The sequence below is a fragment of the Cariama cristata genome, unplaced genomic scaffold (genome assembly GCF_000690535.1).
Source record: "Cariama cristata isolate BGI_N322 unplaced genomic scaffold, ASM69053v1 scaffold41993, whole genome shotgun sequence".
Classification (NCBI taxonomy): Eukaryota; Metazoa; Chordata; class Aves; order Cariamiformes; family Cariamidae; genus Cariama; species Cariama cristata.
In genome coordinates, this window is record NW_009608586.1 from 1,168 (window position 1) to 18,370 (window position 17,203).

The 17,203-nt window shown below is 48.0% G+C and overlaps 1 protein-coding gene across 1 annotated transcript; it reads right to left on the reverse strand.

The window, feature by feature from the left end:
• Nucleotides 1-6,271: 6,271 nt before the first annotated feature.
• Nucleotides 6,272-7,104, reverse strand: LOC104159312 (testis-specific serine/threonine-protein kinase 6-like). Its single transcript, XM_009697189.1, is given in 2 exon segments — nt 6,272-6,384; nt 6,387-7,104. Coding segments are annotated over 2 exon segments (831 nt in total).
• Between the last annotated feature and the right edge of the window lie 10,099 nt (nt 7,105-17,203).

The following is a 17,203-nucleotide window of genomic DNA, read 5'->3' on the forward strand; positions in this document are numbered from 1 at the left end:
AGTCTGAACCATTTTCTGGACAGGGGAGAAATATGTCAAAAAGAGAGAGAGGAAGCTATTCTTATAATAAATGTCTGGGTGCATATGTGCATGACTGTGTTTTAGGTCTTCCATAATAGGTATCCTATTAACAAACTAATGAACATGCAAATGAGGAGCCAAGGATTACAATTATATTTGAGACAATAATGCGTATTTGGGGTTTTTTGCTTGTAATTAATAAGAATGTTGTCTGGTTCATTGATGTCCCGTGGGTGAGGTTGGTTGTTCGCTGTGCTGTGCTAGGAGGGACGTAGCAGCCCGTGTGTTCTGCAAATCTTGCTTCTCCTTTTTGCAAACTCCCTCTTCCCTCCACCCACCAAGCGCTACCTTGTACTTGTACCAAGCGCTACTGGTGGAACTCCAGCATCTTACCAGCCTTCAGGATGCCAATGTCTCAAGTTAAAGCTAAAGCCAAGTCACCTGCAGTAAATGTTCCAGCTGTATTTTTAATTAAGGTTTTAACAGAAATGGTGCACTTGTCCCTCTCTGGAGAACACGTTGATAGGACAGTGCTGGGCAGAGTATTATGAAAAAAACGATGTTGCCAGTTACGCTTCCAGTGGGTCAATACAGTACATGGAGAATAGCAAAGTGACCATATGGAGCAGGAGTGGTCAGGGATTTCTTAAGGGCTTGTCTGGTAGTGTTCAGTTCCCTCGGCTACCATTTACTTTAAAAGCATTTAGTAGGACTTGAGAGCTCTCAGCATCTGGCGGGATCCAGCCCCTTTGTAAATACACTTCTACAAGGTTGCAAGGTGATCTGTGAGCCTGTCAGCTACCATGCTGACTCTGATGATGCTGCTATTGACCTTGCCTCATGATTGGTGTTAAACTGGTCTGCTAAGAGGCATTTAATTAGTGTCCTATTTTTTTGGCAGGAGTCCCTTGTATTGTAAAGCACACTGTGAGCTGTGCTGCCCAGAAATGCTTCTCTGGTTCTAGGTAATGCATGAGGCAAACAGATCACCAGGATGTCCTACTGTCTGTTCTTTGTGAGGCCACCTACAGATCGCATGGTCCAAGAGAAGGTCCTGTCCTGTGGCCACAGTGCCTCCCATTTAAGAGGTGAGATCTTCTGAGGCAGGAATGATCAGTAACAACATCTGTACACAGGACCTCTCCCAATAGCACTCCTGTGACATTTGGGTGCTACCTGAACATAATGAACATCTGTCAGCTGAGAGAAAGAAATAACACCACATGTATCTTTCAAGGAATCTGTTGCTTGCTGATGTGGCTGATAATAATGTGAGAAGGAAGGAAGAAGGACAGACAGCCCACCCACCCTTGTGCAGCTCTTTAACTTCAAAGAGAAACACCTAACAACCATGCTCACCCCTGTGCTCTGCCTTTTTAGGTGCTTATGTCGTGTTGCCACCTATAAGAGCAGTCAATAATAACCAGCACGTAATTGGTAGATGCAGGCATTGCTTGCTGTCCCACGTTTTCATGGGTCTAGAAAATACAGTTACTTATCACCCTTGCAGTCAAAATCATTGAGAACTCTGTGTATCTGTGAGAGAAAGAACAGTCGTCACCTCATAGCAGAATTCGGGGTCTGTGGGAACACAGGGTAACTCAGGTGGGAAGGGACCTCGGAGGTCTCCAGACCAACGTCATGCTCAAGGCAGGGTCAGCTCCGAGATCAGACTGGGCTGCCTGGGACTTTGTCCGGTCGGCCCTTGAAAACCTCCAAGGATGGAGATCACACAACCTCTCCAGGCAACCTGAACTCATGTTACATCCCGTGGTGTGGGTGCTGCCTTGACTGTTGAAAAAGGGTGTTAAATGCAGTTAAGAAATTTGGATCCCTTATTTGGAGCATGGAAAAGAAGTTCCAGCCATCTGCTTTTGCAGTATATTCCCTTTCATTCAGTTATGAGATAAAATGAGATTGATTTAGAAGCAGTTTTGGGAGAGGGAATTCACATGTCTTTCCAGGCCATCCACTATTGTTGAATTTATTATCACTTCAAGACAGAGTCGTGATCCGACCAGAAGACTGGAGGCCAGGGAAGTTTTGAACTGTAATGTAAAATGAAATCCTCTTGACTTGAGGTAAGCCACTTAGTCTGCTCACTATAACACAGGGAGAATAATATTTACCACTTGGTGCTAGTACGAGGATTAATGTTTGCTAGGTGCGGTGAAAATGAAAATATTCACAGAAAGCTGCTTGTGTGCGAGGAAAATTAGGCACACAAAAAGCCTCTGAATCCTGTCCTTTGGCGAGAACCTCTTGTTTGCTTTTTTTATATTGTGCTTAATATAATCAAATGGCTCAAGACGGGAAAATATTTGCCCTCTTTCTCCCTCCCTATCTCTTCCAACAGACAAGTGAGTGTGGAAACCCGCAGAGCGATGTGCTATGAAAAGAGGAGGAGATCTTAAACTGAAGAAGGGTTAAGATGCACACAAAAGCATGGAGACCCATAACATGGTACAGCGTGGGGTCTGCAAAGAGAGAGGAGGACACTGCGTAGCTGGGTAAAAGGCTGCTAGTGCTAAAGACTGCAATTACGGAAAGGTTAACGTATTCAAGCAGAGTGAGGTATATTTATTTGCTAAATTGCCTGTTGAAAGCTGTGCCTTGCCAGTGAGGCAGGGTCACTCAGCTATGCCTCTCGCCCAACCTGCCCGCGCTGGCTCGGCCAAGGGTAATTGAAGCAGGTCATTAGCTGCGGGCTGGGTGGCCCCGCTTCGCTGTCGGCAGAAACGTACGGCCCTGCGAGAGCCAGCTGGAGAGTTAATGCAGGAATACACGAGGTGTTTGTTTGCCCAGCAGTGTGTTCCCACAATTCATGAATATACTTATCTCCAGCGTTTTGTAACGCTGGAGTCCTAAAGCTTATCAGACACATCAGCTATGACCCCAAATCGTGAAAGCAAATTTTGCTTAGCTGAAAAGGGAGTTTTAATGTCAACGTGCAGTGAATTATCTCCCTCCCTTTGATTTGCCTGAAATAAAGACTGTATTTCAGGCAAGGTGATGCTGAACTTGGATAAAAGAGCAGTGGGAGGAAAGCTATACTAAAAGTCTGGAAGACGTCTTTGAAATTATTAACACTATTCTCAGATTAAATGGGGTAAAATTACTTCAAGATGCTTAGAAGATATCTCAAGAAAATACTAAACACTATTCTGCTGAGTATTTGTTTGAGAGTCCCTCTAACTGATTTCAAGACACGGGTCTAAAAATCTGGAAGACTTTCTGGTGAGCCTGCCGGGTGAGGTAGGGCATGATGCCAGCCGATGCCAGGGCTATAGACAGAACAATGCTCAGGCCCTGTAGTAAGCCAACAGGAGCTAGATGGTGGCAGAGCTGCCTTATACACTCTCTGAACGTTTCCTTTCTTGTCCTTGAAGAAGGAGTAAATAAAATATGTTTATCATGCATCTTGCTTGGTGATCAGCTCCCCCACTGAAAGTTATTTATTTGGAAGGACCCTTCATTTCCAGATCGTACCGCACCAGTATGTTACAAACAGCCTGAGGAGGACAGAGTCACATTGCAGGACGCCACCAGTGGGACTGATCGGGATATTGATAACCCAGAGTGGCTGTTTATGGCTCCCACCGGTGCTCGTTCAAAGTTCAAGGGCTCTCCCATAAATGCAGAGCGCTGTGAATCACAGCCAGGATAGCAGAGCTCATCTGCCAGAAGTCAGGGAAGGGGCACTTCCATCGACCGTGCACCTCCTAGGAAGGTAAAAAAGCACTTCTACCCTCCTGAGGAGGAAACAAGCCCAGGGAAGTGGCAGGCTTAGCACACGCTGAGACCTCAGGAGTCCCTCTGGCGCACAGCGAGGAGGGGAGGGGTGCTCGCAGAGCGCGTCCCCGGCTCTGCTGTCGAGGCTTGGCCGAGGAGCCTCCTCCCCAGCCTGCTCAACACCTCTGGTTCTCCTCTCCTTCATTGGTGCACATTAGGTAAGAGTTCGTTCAGAGTTTTTAATTGTGATTTTTATTTTTAATCTGCATAATTAGACGTGTAATGGACTATTTTCACAGTCTCGGGACTGCTCTGAGCTCGTTAGTGCCGGGCCCTGTGAGATCGCTATGTGCATGGAGAAGGCGAGGGCTGCGGGGCAGCCTTACGAGCCTCCTGTGGCTGATCCAAATCACTTGCTCCTTGAACCCTGGCTGCTTTCCCAAGCCACTCAAGGGGCTACATCCTTGCAAAACATTAGTCATCTGTCCCAACTCATGTCCTCAATAGATGCAATTGTTTAGCAGAGCGTGGTGCTGAGGGGAGATTAATAGGGTCTGGGTTTTAGAGCGACTCATTTTATATTAGCTTTGTCTTCAATAAAAGAAAATTAAAAGCAAGCAAAAGGAGAGGCAATACAGTAGCATCAGGTCTGGCACCAGGTTTCTGCTTCCTTGGGGAAGATTGTGGGGAAGCAGTTGGAGATAAGCAGGGGCTGGAGTGAAGTAGGGGATGGAGATGAGAAGGTACCGGGATATCCTGGGGTACGGACTGGGAAGCTCCCCCCCAAAGGAACGTGTGGTGGCTTTGGAGAGGGATGAGGCTGACAGAGTGGTTGGCAGGCGAGTAGGAAAGGGAGAGTTGAGCCTTGCTGAAAATCTCACTACCCTGAAACCCGTCTCCTTGCTTCCTGCATCTTTATGACCTCTCTCCTTCTTTCCCATCCTCAGCATCCTCCTGATCCTTCCCAAGCCTGTTTCCCCAGCCATGGATGGCCCCAAGACACCCTTCCTATCCCTTACTCTGTCTACTTTGGACTTTGCGGCTGCTATGAAGTTTTATTTTGCAGCTGCAAGGAGGAGAACAAAATAAATCTTCATTCTAGGGATGGCAAAATTCACTAGAGCCCGCGTGCTGAAAAGCCTTGGGCTGGCTCTGCTGCCACATCTTGTTCTACTTAAACTGCTGCTTTAAATAGACCCTAAATGTTTGCATTGCCAAAGATGCTTCCTGCTCTTCCAGCAGAAGCATGTGCACCGGTTTGTCCGTGTAAGGCGTAGCCTGGCTGTGGGACCTGCTGCCAGGGCTGCGTTGCGTTAGCGCACGTGGCACCAGTGACACAAAGACCGGCCGACCACTCAACTGGAAATCTGCTGTTTGACTTCAGTTTCGGTGGAAGCTAGATTGGAGATTGTTTGAAGGGGATTTGAAATGGCTCATGAAAGCACATTTCAGATGCCAGCTCCTACCTTTAATTAACCCTTTGAAAATGGGACTTGCCAGTAGGGATCTGTAGTAGGTTTTGGGGGTTGCATTCAGCGTAAATGGTAACTTTCTACGTTGAAGCTGGACAGCAGGTGTTAGCAAAGCAGTTCTCCTCTGTATCTTTATCTCTTGGCCATTTCAGGTTCTTCATGGCCGTTGGCGTTTCTTTCTCTTCAAACATCTTTTGGCAGAGATTTCAAAGGTTGGTAAGAATCACTGTCTAAAAGATGTAGTTGCACGTAAGGTGTGGATCTCAAACCCACACCAAAACTTTTGGCTGGGTAACGCTGTCCAGTTGCCTGCAAAGATCCTGCTGTGATTTGGGCTGTGAACATCACTGTGAGATCTAAACGGTGGTATACAAAAAATGTGAATTTTTCTCTGCAGTAGTGATTTGCAGGACCACTACTTCTCGCCTCCTGCCAGCTCAAATACAGTTTGGTGGTGAAGAAGGCTGAGGACAAGCCAAGAGCTGTGTGAGAACAGTTTCCCTCCTGCCGTCCTGGGCAGTGCCCTGGGCAGACGGTGGCGGAGGGTAGGAGCAGCAGAGAAGGGTACCTGCGCGGGGGTTTCAGCGTTCATTACATGTACTAGGGAACAGGCAACATAAAGGGCTGTCCTGCTGCATGTTGCACATTGCCACGCTGCTGCACCTTGCACCTCACCACCCTGCCCTGCCCACGCTGGCTCCGTGGGAGAGCCCCGACCTGGCTGAGGGGGGCTGCGGGTCCCCGCTGCGGTCAGGCAGCCACTGCTGCTGTAAGCAGCCCCACGCTTTGCTCTTACCCCTAGCTCAGCACCGTCATTGAGCCTTGAAACCCAACCCGCAGCAGGCTCACGTGTCTCCTTTGTGGAGCGATCTGACCACCTTCTGAGAACACATGGTCTTGCTGGTGCTTGAAGTTCAATCAGCTCCACATACAGGCACCCCAGGACTCAAAACGATCAAAGAACCACAGAAACACTTTTCCACTACAGCATTGATTACACTAAAGTGTTGCTGCTCTCCTGGGATCTCTAGAGAGGGCTTCCTCATTCAGATGTCCCCCTTCAGCCAGCTGTTCTTGGCCACCTGCCCCACGGCGGGCTGGGCGGCCGGGCTGAACTGGAGCAGTTGGGCGATGAGGGCTTGGCAGGGCTCCAGCAAGGGGGCAGCCCCTCCGGGTACAGCACCCCTTTCCTCTGCTGCTGGGGCATGCTGCGGATGTGGGTACTGTCGAAGGGCAGGCAACCGATCACCATCGCATAGAGCATCACCTCCAGGCTCCACATGTCGGACTTCTTGGCGTCGTAGGGGATGCCCATCAGCACCTCCGGGGAAGCGTAGGCTGCTGACCCGCAGAACGTGGTGCTCAGGTCCAGGTAGCTGTTGGTCTCCTTGCTGAAATCAAAGTCACTGAGTTTGGCCCGGCGGCCATCAGCGGTGAGCAGCACGTTCTCACACTTGAGATCCCGGTGCACCAAGTTGCGGTCGTGCAGGTAGTGCACAGCCCCCACAACCTGCGCAAAGATATCCCGGGTCTTGGGGATGCAGGGCAGCTTCCCCAGCTGCTGCACCAGCTGCTGCAGGTCAGTGCCTGCCATCTCCATCACGATGTAGACCTTCCCATTGCAGGCCTCAATGATCTCGAAGATGCGCACGATGTTGGGGTGCCGGATCCTGCGCATGATGGAGAGCTCCTGGGGCAGAAACTTGTACAGGAAGGCTGGAGATGCTCGTCGCTGGTCCACCACCTTGATGGCTACGGGGCCCTTGTATTTGTTGGAGGTGGCCGCTTTCACCTTGGAGAAGCTGCCCTCCCCTAATGTGTGACCCAGCTTGTAGCCCAGCTTACAAAGTAGCTTCTCTCCTGCATTGGTTTTTGGCATGATGTGTGATCCCGATGGGCTTAATCGAAGCTTTTTACCTTTTTACCTTTTCCACCTCTTTGCTTGAGTTTTCAAAAAAGGGCTCTTTGGATGATGAGAGTTTAAATGTCAGCTTTCTGGGATGAGGAATCCATTTGGGGACCTATACCAGCTGTCTGCAGGGTGTTAGTTTTATTAAAATCCAAACTGCACAGAGTGGTACAAAGGAGTGATTACTACTGTCCTTAACTGCAAACCACCTTGGCTGGCTGTAAATATTTACTTTTTTATCATGATGGTGCAAGGAACTTTTTTAGTAGGTAGGCTTTCTGACTTTGTGTGGTGTGGACAGGGAACTTTAAATGTATCTTTCAGAAGAAACAGCTTTTCAGTTTCTTGAATTTGGAATTGCTCACCCTCTATTTTTATCAATATGATATTTTGGAGATTTACAGAGAAGAAGTGAGACCAGATATCCTTCAGAGAGCTTCTGTAATTTAGTTTTTAAATGCTTTTAGTCAGTTTTAGTTGCCATAAGGTGACAGTGGAATTAAGCACGGGACAGGAGCAGAGGGCAGCTGGGCTGGGTCACAACGTGCATTCCGGAGCACAGCGTCCCTCCCATCGCAGGCTGTCTCGGGCAGCATTGGCTCCGTCCTCTGGGTGCTGCATCCTTGGCTCTCGTAAACAGTTTCTGGTTTGTGCTGGTTTTTAAGCTGCTCGAGGATCCCTTCCTCCCTGTGGAGCCCAAATTTCCTTTCCAGCTGTACAAAGGAGCCTAGGACCACAAAACGTCTGTTTTCCTAAATACCAACCGAAATGCTATTTTTAATTTTTGAATATATGTTTCATTCTGCAAATAGGTTCTAAAGAGGAATAAGACTCAACTGAAGATGGAAGAAAATCCTTCTTGTGACTCCATCTTGTCCGTGCTCTGAAGTCACTTGAGGAAATGAAATTAATTAAAACCTTCAAACATAGGCCCATATGTGCTGCAGGGGTGCTTTGCCCTGACTCCTAAGGGCAAGTAATGTAATTGCCATGTTGAGTTTTGTCTGCTGTAGAAGTTGCGGGTCAAAACCAAACCACTTTCCCACTTCAGATGCTATTTCTCCAGGCCAGCTGGAAGTATGGGAACTCAACGTACCGTGGAAGTGCAGTTGCCAGGCATGTGCCATTGGGCATGCTGTCAAGAGGCCAGGCAAGCAGCATGTATGTTGCATGATGGAGGATTTACTCCTGCACAGGGGCTACCCTGCCTGGAAACATTCAAGGCCAGGCTGGAGGGGGCTCTGAGCAACCTGATGTAGTGGAGGACGTCCCTGCTTATTGCAGGGGGTTGGACTAGGTGACCCTTAAAGGTCCCTTCCAACCCCAACCATTCTATGGTTCTATGCTGGCCACAGAGAAACGTCCTTGGTCCATCTCTACCACCTCTGAAGAGAGTGGAGGCCCCATTTGACAGCAAGGACTTTGCCTGGGGCTGATGTTTGCAGGGAGGTGGAGCGGAGGGAATCCCACACGCAGGCAAAGGTGCAGGACGTGACCCAGCCAATGCTCCCTTTCTGTTTGGGCCATCAAATAAATGCCCCCGGATTTCTTACTTCTGAAGTGGATCGGAAAGAAGTCATTTCCAGAAGTTCCTGTTCAGAAACTCCTGTTACTTAAACACAAAAAAATCCTGCCTAGCAATCAGTAGGCCAGATGTAGAAAGCCATTTTGCGGGATATACATGGTTTCCTGTCACTTCTGTTTAGCCCGTGAGTCATAACCACAGTGACTTCAGCAGAGGTCTGAGCTGGACTTTTCACAGGAGCTGGGAACTTTGAGGTGGCTAAACATAACCGAAGCAACGCAGGCATTTTTACAAGGGAAAATGCTTAGACCAGGCGTCCCTTCCCTGCTTACTACCAGAGTACCTCTCGAAAATGCCGTCGTCACACGCTCAGACAGAAAGATGTGTGTGTAGCTATCTATAGGGGCTTGGCTGATGCTCAGTGTATCTTTTGAAACAGGAATGGGAGTTCACATTTCAGACGTGTTCCCAAAGCCTATAGGTAAAAGTCCTCATTTATGGGAAACCTCTTTGAAGTCCCCTATAATAACAGAACCAGAAGAGGTGGTCTCCAAACCGCAGTGGAAAAACCAAAGCGGCAGCTACAAACCATGTTGCAATGGTAAGGAGTAACGCTGTGGAGTCCCGCATCGCTGCCAACTCTCCATCTGCTCGAGGGAGCCGGTCGCTTTTGGGACGTTTTCATGAGGCTTGGCTGAGGGGCATGGTTTCAGATTCAGGAAGCCCTCCTCTAAGCCCAGAAGCAGCCCTGTGCAGTTAGATGCTGCGGGAGGATCATGGGGGCTGATTGCCTTGAGCGGTGCCTTGAAGGAGATGGGGAAGAAAATCCTGGTGCAAAGGAGGACGGAGCAGCGATTGTAGCAAATGCTCCCCCTCCTATGCACTCCAGGCTAAACCCCTGCCAGCTCCAGGCTAAACCCCTGCCAGCCAGCTTTGCTGCCAGGGCTGCGGACATCCTTACTGCACATCGCCCTGCTCCCGACCCACTGCTCGCAGCGTGGCCTGGGACTGCTGCAAAAAGCTCCCCAGACAGACAGCAAGAGGCAAGGATGAGAGGCTTCCGTTTGGCAGGACACTGTCAGGCAGGGGAGGAGGGAAGGTATCTGAGCTCAGCTCTTTGTGCTGTACTTAGATCTCAGGGAAACAGATTTTTGTCTTGTTAGCTGCTGGCTCAACATTTCTTTTGTATAAAAATGCACCAAAAAATCTCTTTTGCTTTCAGTCCCTCCAGCCCAAGTAACTGCTACCTGTGTTATAAATATTTGTGTCACACCAATGTACTTTAGTAGGGTACTCGGTACCAACATACAAAATGATGGCGAGCTTCTGAGCTTTCTGGTATTTTTTTTGCATGAAAGCTGTACTTGTAGAACTGATTTGTTCCATTGCTGTTGTAAACAACAGTAATTAGAAATCAGGCAGCAACTACTGGTTTGTTAAATCTGATACGTGAGCAGGAGGAGCTGGTCTGCAGAGGTATAAATTATTGGAGCTCACCGTCAGGGTTTTCATTATGAGGATGTTCTCCAACTCTGGTGGTGTGGTCGTGCCTCAGCCCGACACACAGATCACTCCTCTGCCAAAGGGCCGACCAGCTCCTGAAGGACTGTTCACGCTGCCGTGCAGCTCAGGGAAGCTACCAGGTGCCCCAGAAGCAACTCACCCGTTTCAAACTCAGCATAAGCTAAGGTACTTCCCTGGGTAAGTTCACCCAGGGTGAGTCCCGCATCGCCCAGGGCCGGACCGCTCACCAGAGACTGAGCTCTGCCAGGCATCACTTCACACCAGAAGCAGGAGGAGCTCCCAGTTAACCTTGCCTGGGTCCTGGGTGCATTACAACTACATAGTATGGTGCTCCCTGGGGGTAACTCAGCCTTGCTGAGAAGCTAACACACCTGAAGTGCTCCAGCCTCCCACGCTGTGTACAGCTACTTTCAACCACAGAAGAACAAACAAGTCAAGAAATGTAACAGAGGAGGATTCTTTTTTTTCTTTCTGCATCAACTCGTAGCTTTTGTTCACTAATAATTAGGTCATCTCTTGCAGGAAAATCCTGGCTGTGCTGCAGTTGATAGCTGGGAAGTCACCAGTCAGCTATCTGAACATTGGGGTTAATCAAACTTGTCTGTACGGTGCTTTTTCGGGTGGCTTCCCTCTTGCTGAACTTCAGCGAGGCAGTACTACATCAGTGTAATTACTGGGCTGAGATACCAGCTGTCACACAGTATGGTACATAACCCAGCTAACAAGAGGGCCATTACAGCACGTATGCTTCGGAAACTTCTGTCTCTCCCCTGCGATCCCATTGTCCCCGAAGTGCCCCATCCTGTGACCCCATCCATCGGGGCAGGGCTGCGGGGACTCTCGCTGGCATGGGGGCAGAAGGAGCAGAGTGCCCACCCGGGCTCAGCGTGCCTGTCATTGATCTGATGGCAGATTGACACCTTTGGGGCAAGGATTTCACATATGAGCGAATGCTGTTGAGCGTAATGTGGGTCCTGCCGGCACAAGCATACCAAAATGTAACTCCTGTGGATGCAGATGTCCTAGAAGCCAAAACAAACCATCGTTTTTATACCTTATGCCATGAAGCTGTAAGTTACAGTGTGTAGAACGACCTCTGTACTTGCACGGAGCCCTTGAGATTTCTTTAAATACCTCTGTTTCCATACAAGCAGAAATATTTTGCCCAGGGGTTGTAACTTTCAAGACCAGTCGCGTAATTCCTAGGTGCCCCCCTTTGTGGCCAGACCTTATTGCTTAGCACCCTGTGACTGCAGGAATGGGCAAAAAGCTGCACAGGAAGTAAAAATAACTAATGTTAACATTTTTGCTTGACTACCTTGTTATAGATAGCGCAAAGAGTAACCACAATTTTTCCTAGCAGAGACTGAAGTTACCAAGATCTTGCCGGCAACAGGTAAAGAAAGGTCTTTAAACAAAAGCTTTCCATGTTTTATCCTGTATTGGACTTTTTTTTTTTTTTTTTTTTTAATATGACCATTTTACTTTCACAGAGAACACTGGCCTGAAAAGAAACCCCCGCTTGTAACACTGTTTTCCATCCATCTGGATGCTGCAGGTGCTGAAGGCTGGTGAAAATTTGAGAGACAAGAATTGTTCTGTAGTCCCACGGAGCTGTACTACGCTCTGTAGGTATTAGTACCACAGGGAACAAGCCAAGGTGAGGCTAACTTGTAATAGGTACTCATTAGACAGGGCATAGCCAGTAAGGAAAATGACACTACTGGCAACTACTCTCATTTTTCTAGTGATGTCATTTTCCCCTTACTTGCCAAGTACTATTCAGTGAGCTATTTAAAGGTAATTGATTGCTGGCCTGTGCGATATCTGAGCAGTTGGAAAAACGGGGCAGATCCCATGAAAAGCATACCGAATCCAAGCTGCCTCAGGAGCTGAATTGCTGTCGTTGCCCTAAATTCTTCCCTGCAAAATCAAGCTGCCTGTGAAGTTATTTTAGGCACTGGTGTTAAATGGATCTGGAAAGTCAAAGGTACAAAACTAATTGCAAAACCTTGCCTCTAAACATTTGATGAGAGCTCTGCATGTGTTTGTGCGTACAACTGCACCCTAAATTTGGCCACGGTCTCGGGGCTCCTTACTGGCAGCAACAGCAGCATTGGCAATGGAGAAAACCAAAGTTGCAGGTAGTCAGAAAGCTGTGCTTGGTCATGTGCCGCTTTTTCTTTTTCCTTCTTTGCTCTCATGTTTCAAAGATTGGTGTTTGTTTAAAATACTCTCGCTATGTTGATTTTTTTATCCCTTTGGTAGATAAGGAGATCTGGGACCTCACATTCCTGGTGTTCAGAAACAGCTGTGATCCCCACAGCTGTCTGCCATCAGATCTTGCCTTTAGCCTCTTGCTCAAACAGAATAACCTAGTGAAGCTGGTTGTGGGACTAGTAAGAGGTCTTCTAGAAATTCAGAAGGATGAGAGGAACACCAAACAGAAAACTCCATCGATGTCCATTTGATTAACCAAGGTTGTTCAGACACCAAAGAGAAACCTGAGGCTGGCACGCCTTGTGTGCCAGAAACATCTCTTCGTGTAAATGAGAATTTAAACTGTGTGAGGGACAGAAAACGGGCTTGTAAGCCATCAGAGGGAATGGATATATGGCAACAGGCCATACCACCACCTCTTGGAGCAGCTTGTGAGTGCCTCAGTAAGTGCCAAAGGAGATGAAGGATGGCAAGGGCTAATGGGCTGATCTGCAAACATGATTTTGCAGCTGGCATCACCAGGCTGCACCTGCCAAGAATCTCGAACCTGAAGGCAATAAACTAGTGTGGAGTGGGAGACAAAAGGGGCTAAGCAGGCTTTGGCAGGCTGGTTGCTTAAGGAGCAGGAGGACTTGTCTCGCAGGTCTGTCATTGAGAGCCTTTGCACCAAAACTCTTTTGGAAAGAGGGAAGAAGGAGAGTGAGATCTTATGCCTCCATCCTTGTGGTAAGCAGAAAGTCATGCCTGGCTTGTCAGAGCTAAGGAAAACCAGCTGCAGTAGGGATGCAAGCTTTCCTTTCTGGTTCTGGAATGCCTGCTGAGTGGGGGGAGGCATGGATGGGGAGGGCTGGGAGCAGAGGGGCAGCTTGGCCTTGGGAGCTCACTGCACCCCTTTCCTGGCCGGAGGTGTTGATCTTCCTATGTCTTTGTTCAGATGGCTCCTTCCCACCACCTCCCTTCCGAAAGCTGGGAAGCCTTTTCTTCCTTGGCCCGTGCTGCAGATGCTTGGCTTGGCCTTCAAGTGGCTCATTCCTGCGCACTTACCAGGGAGATCCTCCAAACATCCTCAGGAGTCAAAGGGAAGGGCTGTGCAGTGTCGTCAGGCTGCTGGGTTGAGAGAATTGTCTAAGCTTGCTCTTCCTGCCCTTCCTCAAGGCCAGGGAAAGACCCCAGCAAGCCTCTTGAGATACACCCTCAGCACTGGGCAGCTGGTAGGAAAGGTATGTGTGGCAACTGGGAACTGGGGCTCCGTGCTGCACATCTCCTGACACCAGGGAACATTGCTCTCCTTGTTTCTTCAGCATCAACAAATCTCTTTTCATAGCTGAAAGATTAAATGCCTACTGTAGCTGTTGACTTGCTTTTTGTATTTGTATGCCTGCTATCTCCATCCTTAGGCAGAGCTAGGCTCCTGTCGTGGCTGGCCATTGAACAGGAGGGAGAGGGCTTCAGCTGAGGCTTTAAGCAAGGCAGAGATTTCAAAAGCCGCAGCAAGCGCCTCTTGGGGTAGTGGAAATGGAGTTGGAATTGGGTGGTGATGAGGGTCGAGAGAAAAGCTGGGAAATCAACTTTTCTTACCACATCAAGTGATGTCCATTAAATGCAAATATAATTAATATAGAAAAGCAGGTAAGTGTTTTGTGGTTAACTATGCCAAATGAACAATACTTAAATTTCTTCTTCATGCTGATTTGCTTACCTGCCTGTGGAGAACCCCATTGCAGAGCATTATGTATTCAGAAAGAGATTTAGTTGTCTAGCACCTATTGTAATTAATTTGTGGCTAATTAAGGACAGCAGAATTTGGCCTGTAATTAGGATATGACAGCCTACGGTACACAGAGTTGGGGAGTTGATGTCAAAAGTGTTATGACTGTGGAGCAGATGTTTAAATGCCTTTCAATGGTACAGATGTGGTCAGAGGCTGATTTCATGAGCTGCTCTGGAGTCATGTGCTAAAACACTTCCTGAAGGTGCTCAACTCATCACCGAGATGGCTTCTCCCTCAGATCTGGTTTGCCCTGGGTGTGCCAGTCCTGTACCAGAGCCTGGCAGGGCTGGAGTTAAAGGAGAGAATGGGCTAGATGTGCAAACCAAAAAGCTTCAGAGCTGTGAAGACTGATGAGAAAGTTTAGGCTGAGATTTGGAAGGCAGTAAAGACAAATTCTAAGTGGCAGGAGGAGGTTAAGTGTGGGTATGTACGTATCGGAGAGGGAGGTAGGCAGGTAGGCACTTTGGGAACAAGGCTGGAGGCAGCTAATGGGGTCTGAAGGTCTGGTTGCTGAAGAGACTCCATCTGTCTACTCCATCCAACATCTAACTGGACAGGCTTTTGTAGGATTTGAAGAAACTGCCTCAGAAACCAAGCAAGAAACTAGCCATGACCCTGAGAAGAAAACCACCGAGGCAAACTGAGGCTCATCACATGCGGAGACCAAAGGACGGGCAGTTTGGGTGGGCAGTGAACACAGATCTGCTCACACGAGTAGTGGAAGACTTTGCATTACATTTGTTGCTTTGCTTTCTAGAAAACTGAGCTTTTTGCTGCTTTCCTGCTTGGTTGTTTCCCTAACAGGGAAATAAATCCATTGAAAGCAGAAACCAGGCGTTCCCCTCGATTTAGCGACAGTCATCGCAGAGCGTGGAGGCCAGGCACGCCAGCCGGGCTGGGATGGAGGGATGGGCACGCCTGCGTCCCGCCGCCCAGGCAGCGGGGGCTCGCAAGCCATCAAGTGTATATATAATATCACAGTGCCCTCTTGGGGACAGGTCTTCCTTGGAAATAGACCTTTATGATTCGTGTGCTGCAGATCTTGCTCCTCGCTGCTGTTGTTTAATCTAGGAGCTCATGCTGCCTAGCTAAATCGTGGATCTTCCCACCAAACACTGCTCTTTCTAAGGGAGAGTTCAGAGTTTTCGTCTTGGATTTTTATTTTGTTATTTCTCTGCTGCTGATCTGTACTTTAAAATAACAGAAGCAACAAGGGTGAGGAGCTCCTGAGTGAAGATGGCAGTCTGCCCTCAGAAATGAAACCTGTCTTGTTTGAACAACACTTTCAGACGACTCAGGCCCAGCAAGAAACAAATTGTTTTAACAATAGATTTAATTAAATGGTGTTTGTATTCCTTCACAGCACACTTGAGTCCCGTTGCACCTGCCGGTGGACCCGTCTCAAAGCCCTGGCGTCTCCTGCAAAGGAGCGTGAAGAATGACTGAAGCATTAAATAAGGACAAGGGTAAGTACGGCAATTCCCTGCCGACTGTGGGAACAGCCTGGAGAGGAGGGGAGTGTGATCGGTCTCTCTTCTCTTCCAGTTTTTGCAGCACTGTCTTTCCTTAATTGTTAAAAAGAAATAAAATGTGAACAAAAATGCAACTTCCAGCAAATATTTGGGATGATCCTATGGAACCATAACTATATGGCTCTTGATGCCCTGCTGTTGCTGTTAATGCTCTGAGTGTGGGATGCTTAAGACCAAACACTTTGCCTGTTTTTCAGTAGCCACTTTGATGGACAAAAATAGGCAAACAGAAACTTTTGCTGTAACATAGACCTACCATTTCTCTGGTTCTTTATGTTTGTAGGATTATGAAAGAACCTCTGCTTTAAGGAAGATATGAAATGACAAGCCTTTGACATTTGTGACAGTTTTTCCTGCCTGTACATATATGAGACTGTGTATGTGGTTTGGGGGTTTTTTTGTTGTTGGTTTTTTTGAACAAATTCAGTTAAAAGCCCATCTGTGGTAAGGTTCAGTTGAAAAAGATGTACCACCTGGCAGGTGAGTTCATGACCCTAAAAGCTGGTTCCTCTGAAAAGCCAGCCTCTAAGATTGATGATGAGGGCTTCCATATCTTTCTATTTCTAGATCTGTTTCTGATGCAAAGTAAACTAGTTTTCCTAAATGCCAGGCCTAAAAACTTGCTGTGGGCTCTGACAGTCTTTGATGTTGCAGCTTCTTCCCTTCCCTCTTCCCATGTCATTATCTCCCTCAAGATAATGATGCTGTCACAGGGCAGCAGCCCTTGGACATCATCCAGCTATACCAGGCAGCACGACTGGTTGGGAAGATGGAGCGTGGGCAAAAAAATCGTGGTGTGAGGAATACTTATCCATCTAAGTGCAGTTGGGAAACTCTAGAATAGACCTCCTTCTGTTTTCCTTGATCAGGCACCCCTTTGTTAAACTGCGAGGGGGCAGAAATCCCTGTATTTCTGAGTGCACCTTGCTTTGTGTGCTGAAGCCTTTTTTTCCTTGCAAAGACAACTCTTGGCCTCTCCAACTCTCTGCTTTTCTTTCTAAGTTCCCATGAGGTAGGATGCAGCATCTCTTCTGCGCTGCCTTCGTTTCCTTGGCCTGTCCTTAGCCTGTATAAAGGCAATGGCTGCTTTTGTTTTGCTATTTAGTGGCTCTGTTTTAAGGGGGCAAGTTGTTTGATTGCTACTTATTGGATCCTGCTCTTGGTTTGTTGTAAGTTTGGCAAGATTTAAATGCATCGCCTGAGCTGGTTTGTGCCAGGCAGGACTAAAGCTGAGTATTTTAGGAAAGTATCTGTATTTTTAGGAAAGTATAGTTTCTGCAGACAAGGGAAGAGGAGGAAAAAAACCTATTATTTGAGAAGCTGTGACGGTCTTACAGGGTAAGGCCTTGTCATCTGGAGAAATGATAGCTTCTGCTAGGGACGTGGCTTAAATCTGTTCAGTTTTGGCCAGCCTGAAGGGTGTGTGATTAGCAGAGCCCAGGCGATGCCCTGCAGGCAGCGGCTCCAGGTGCAGGGACTGGGGGGACCGTGAGCAGG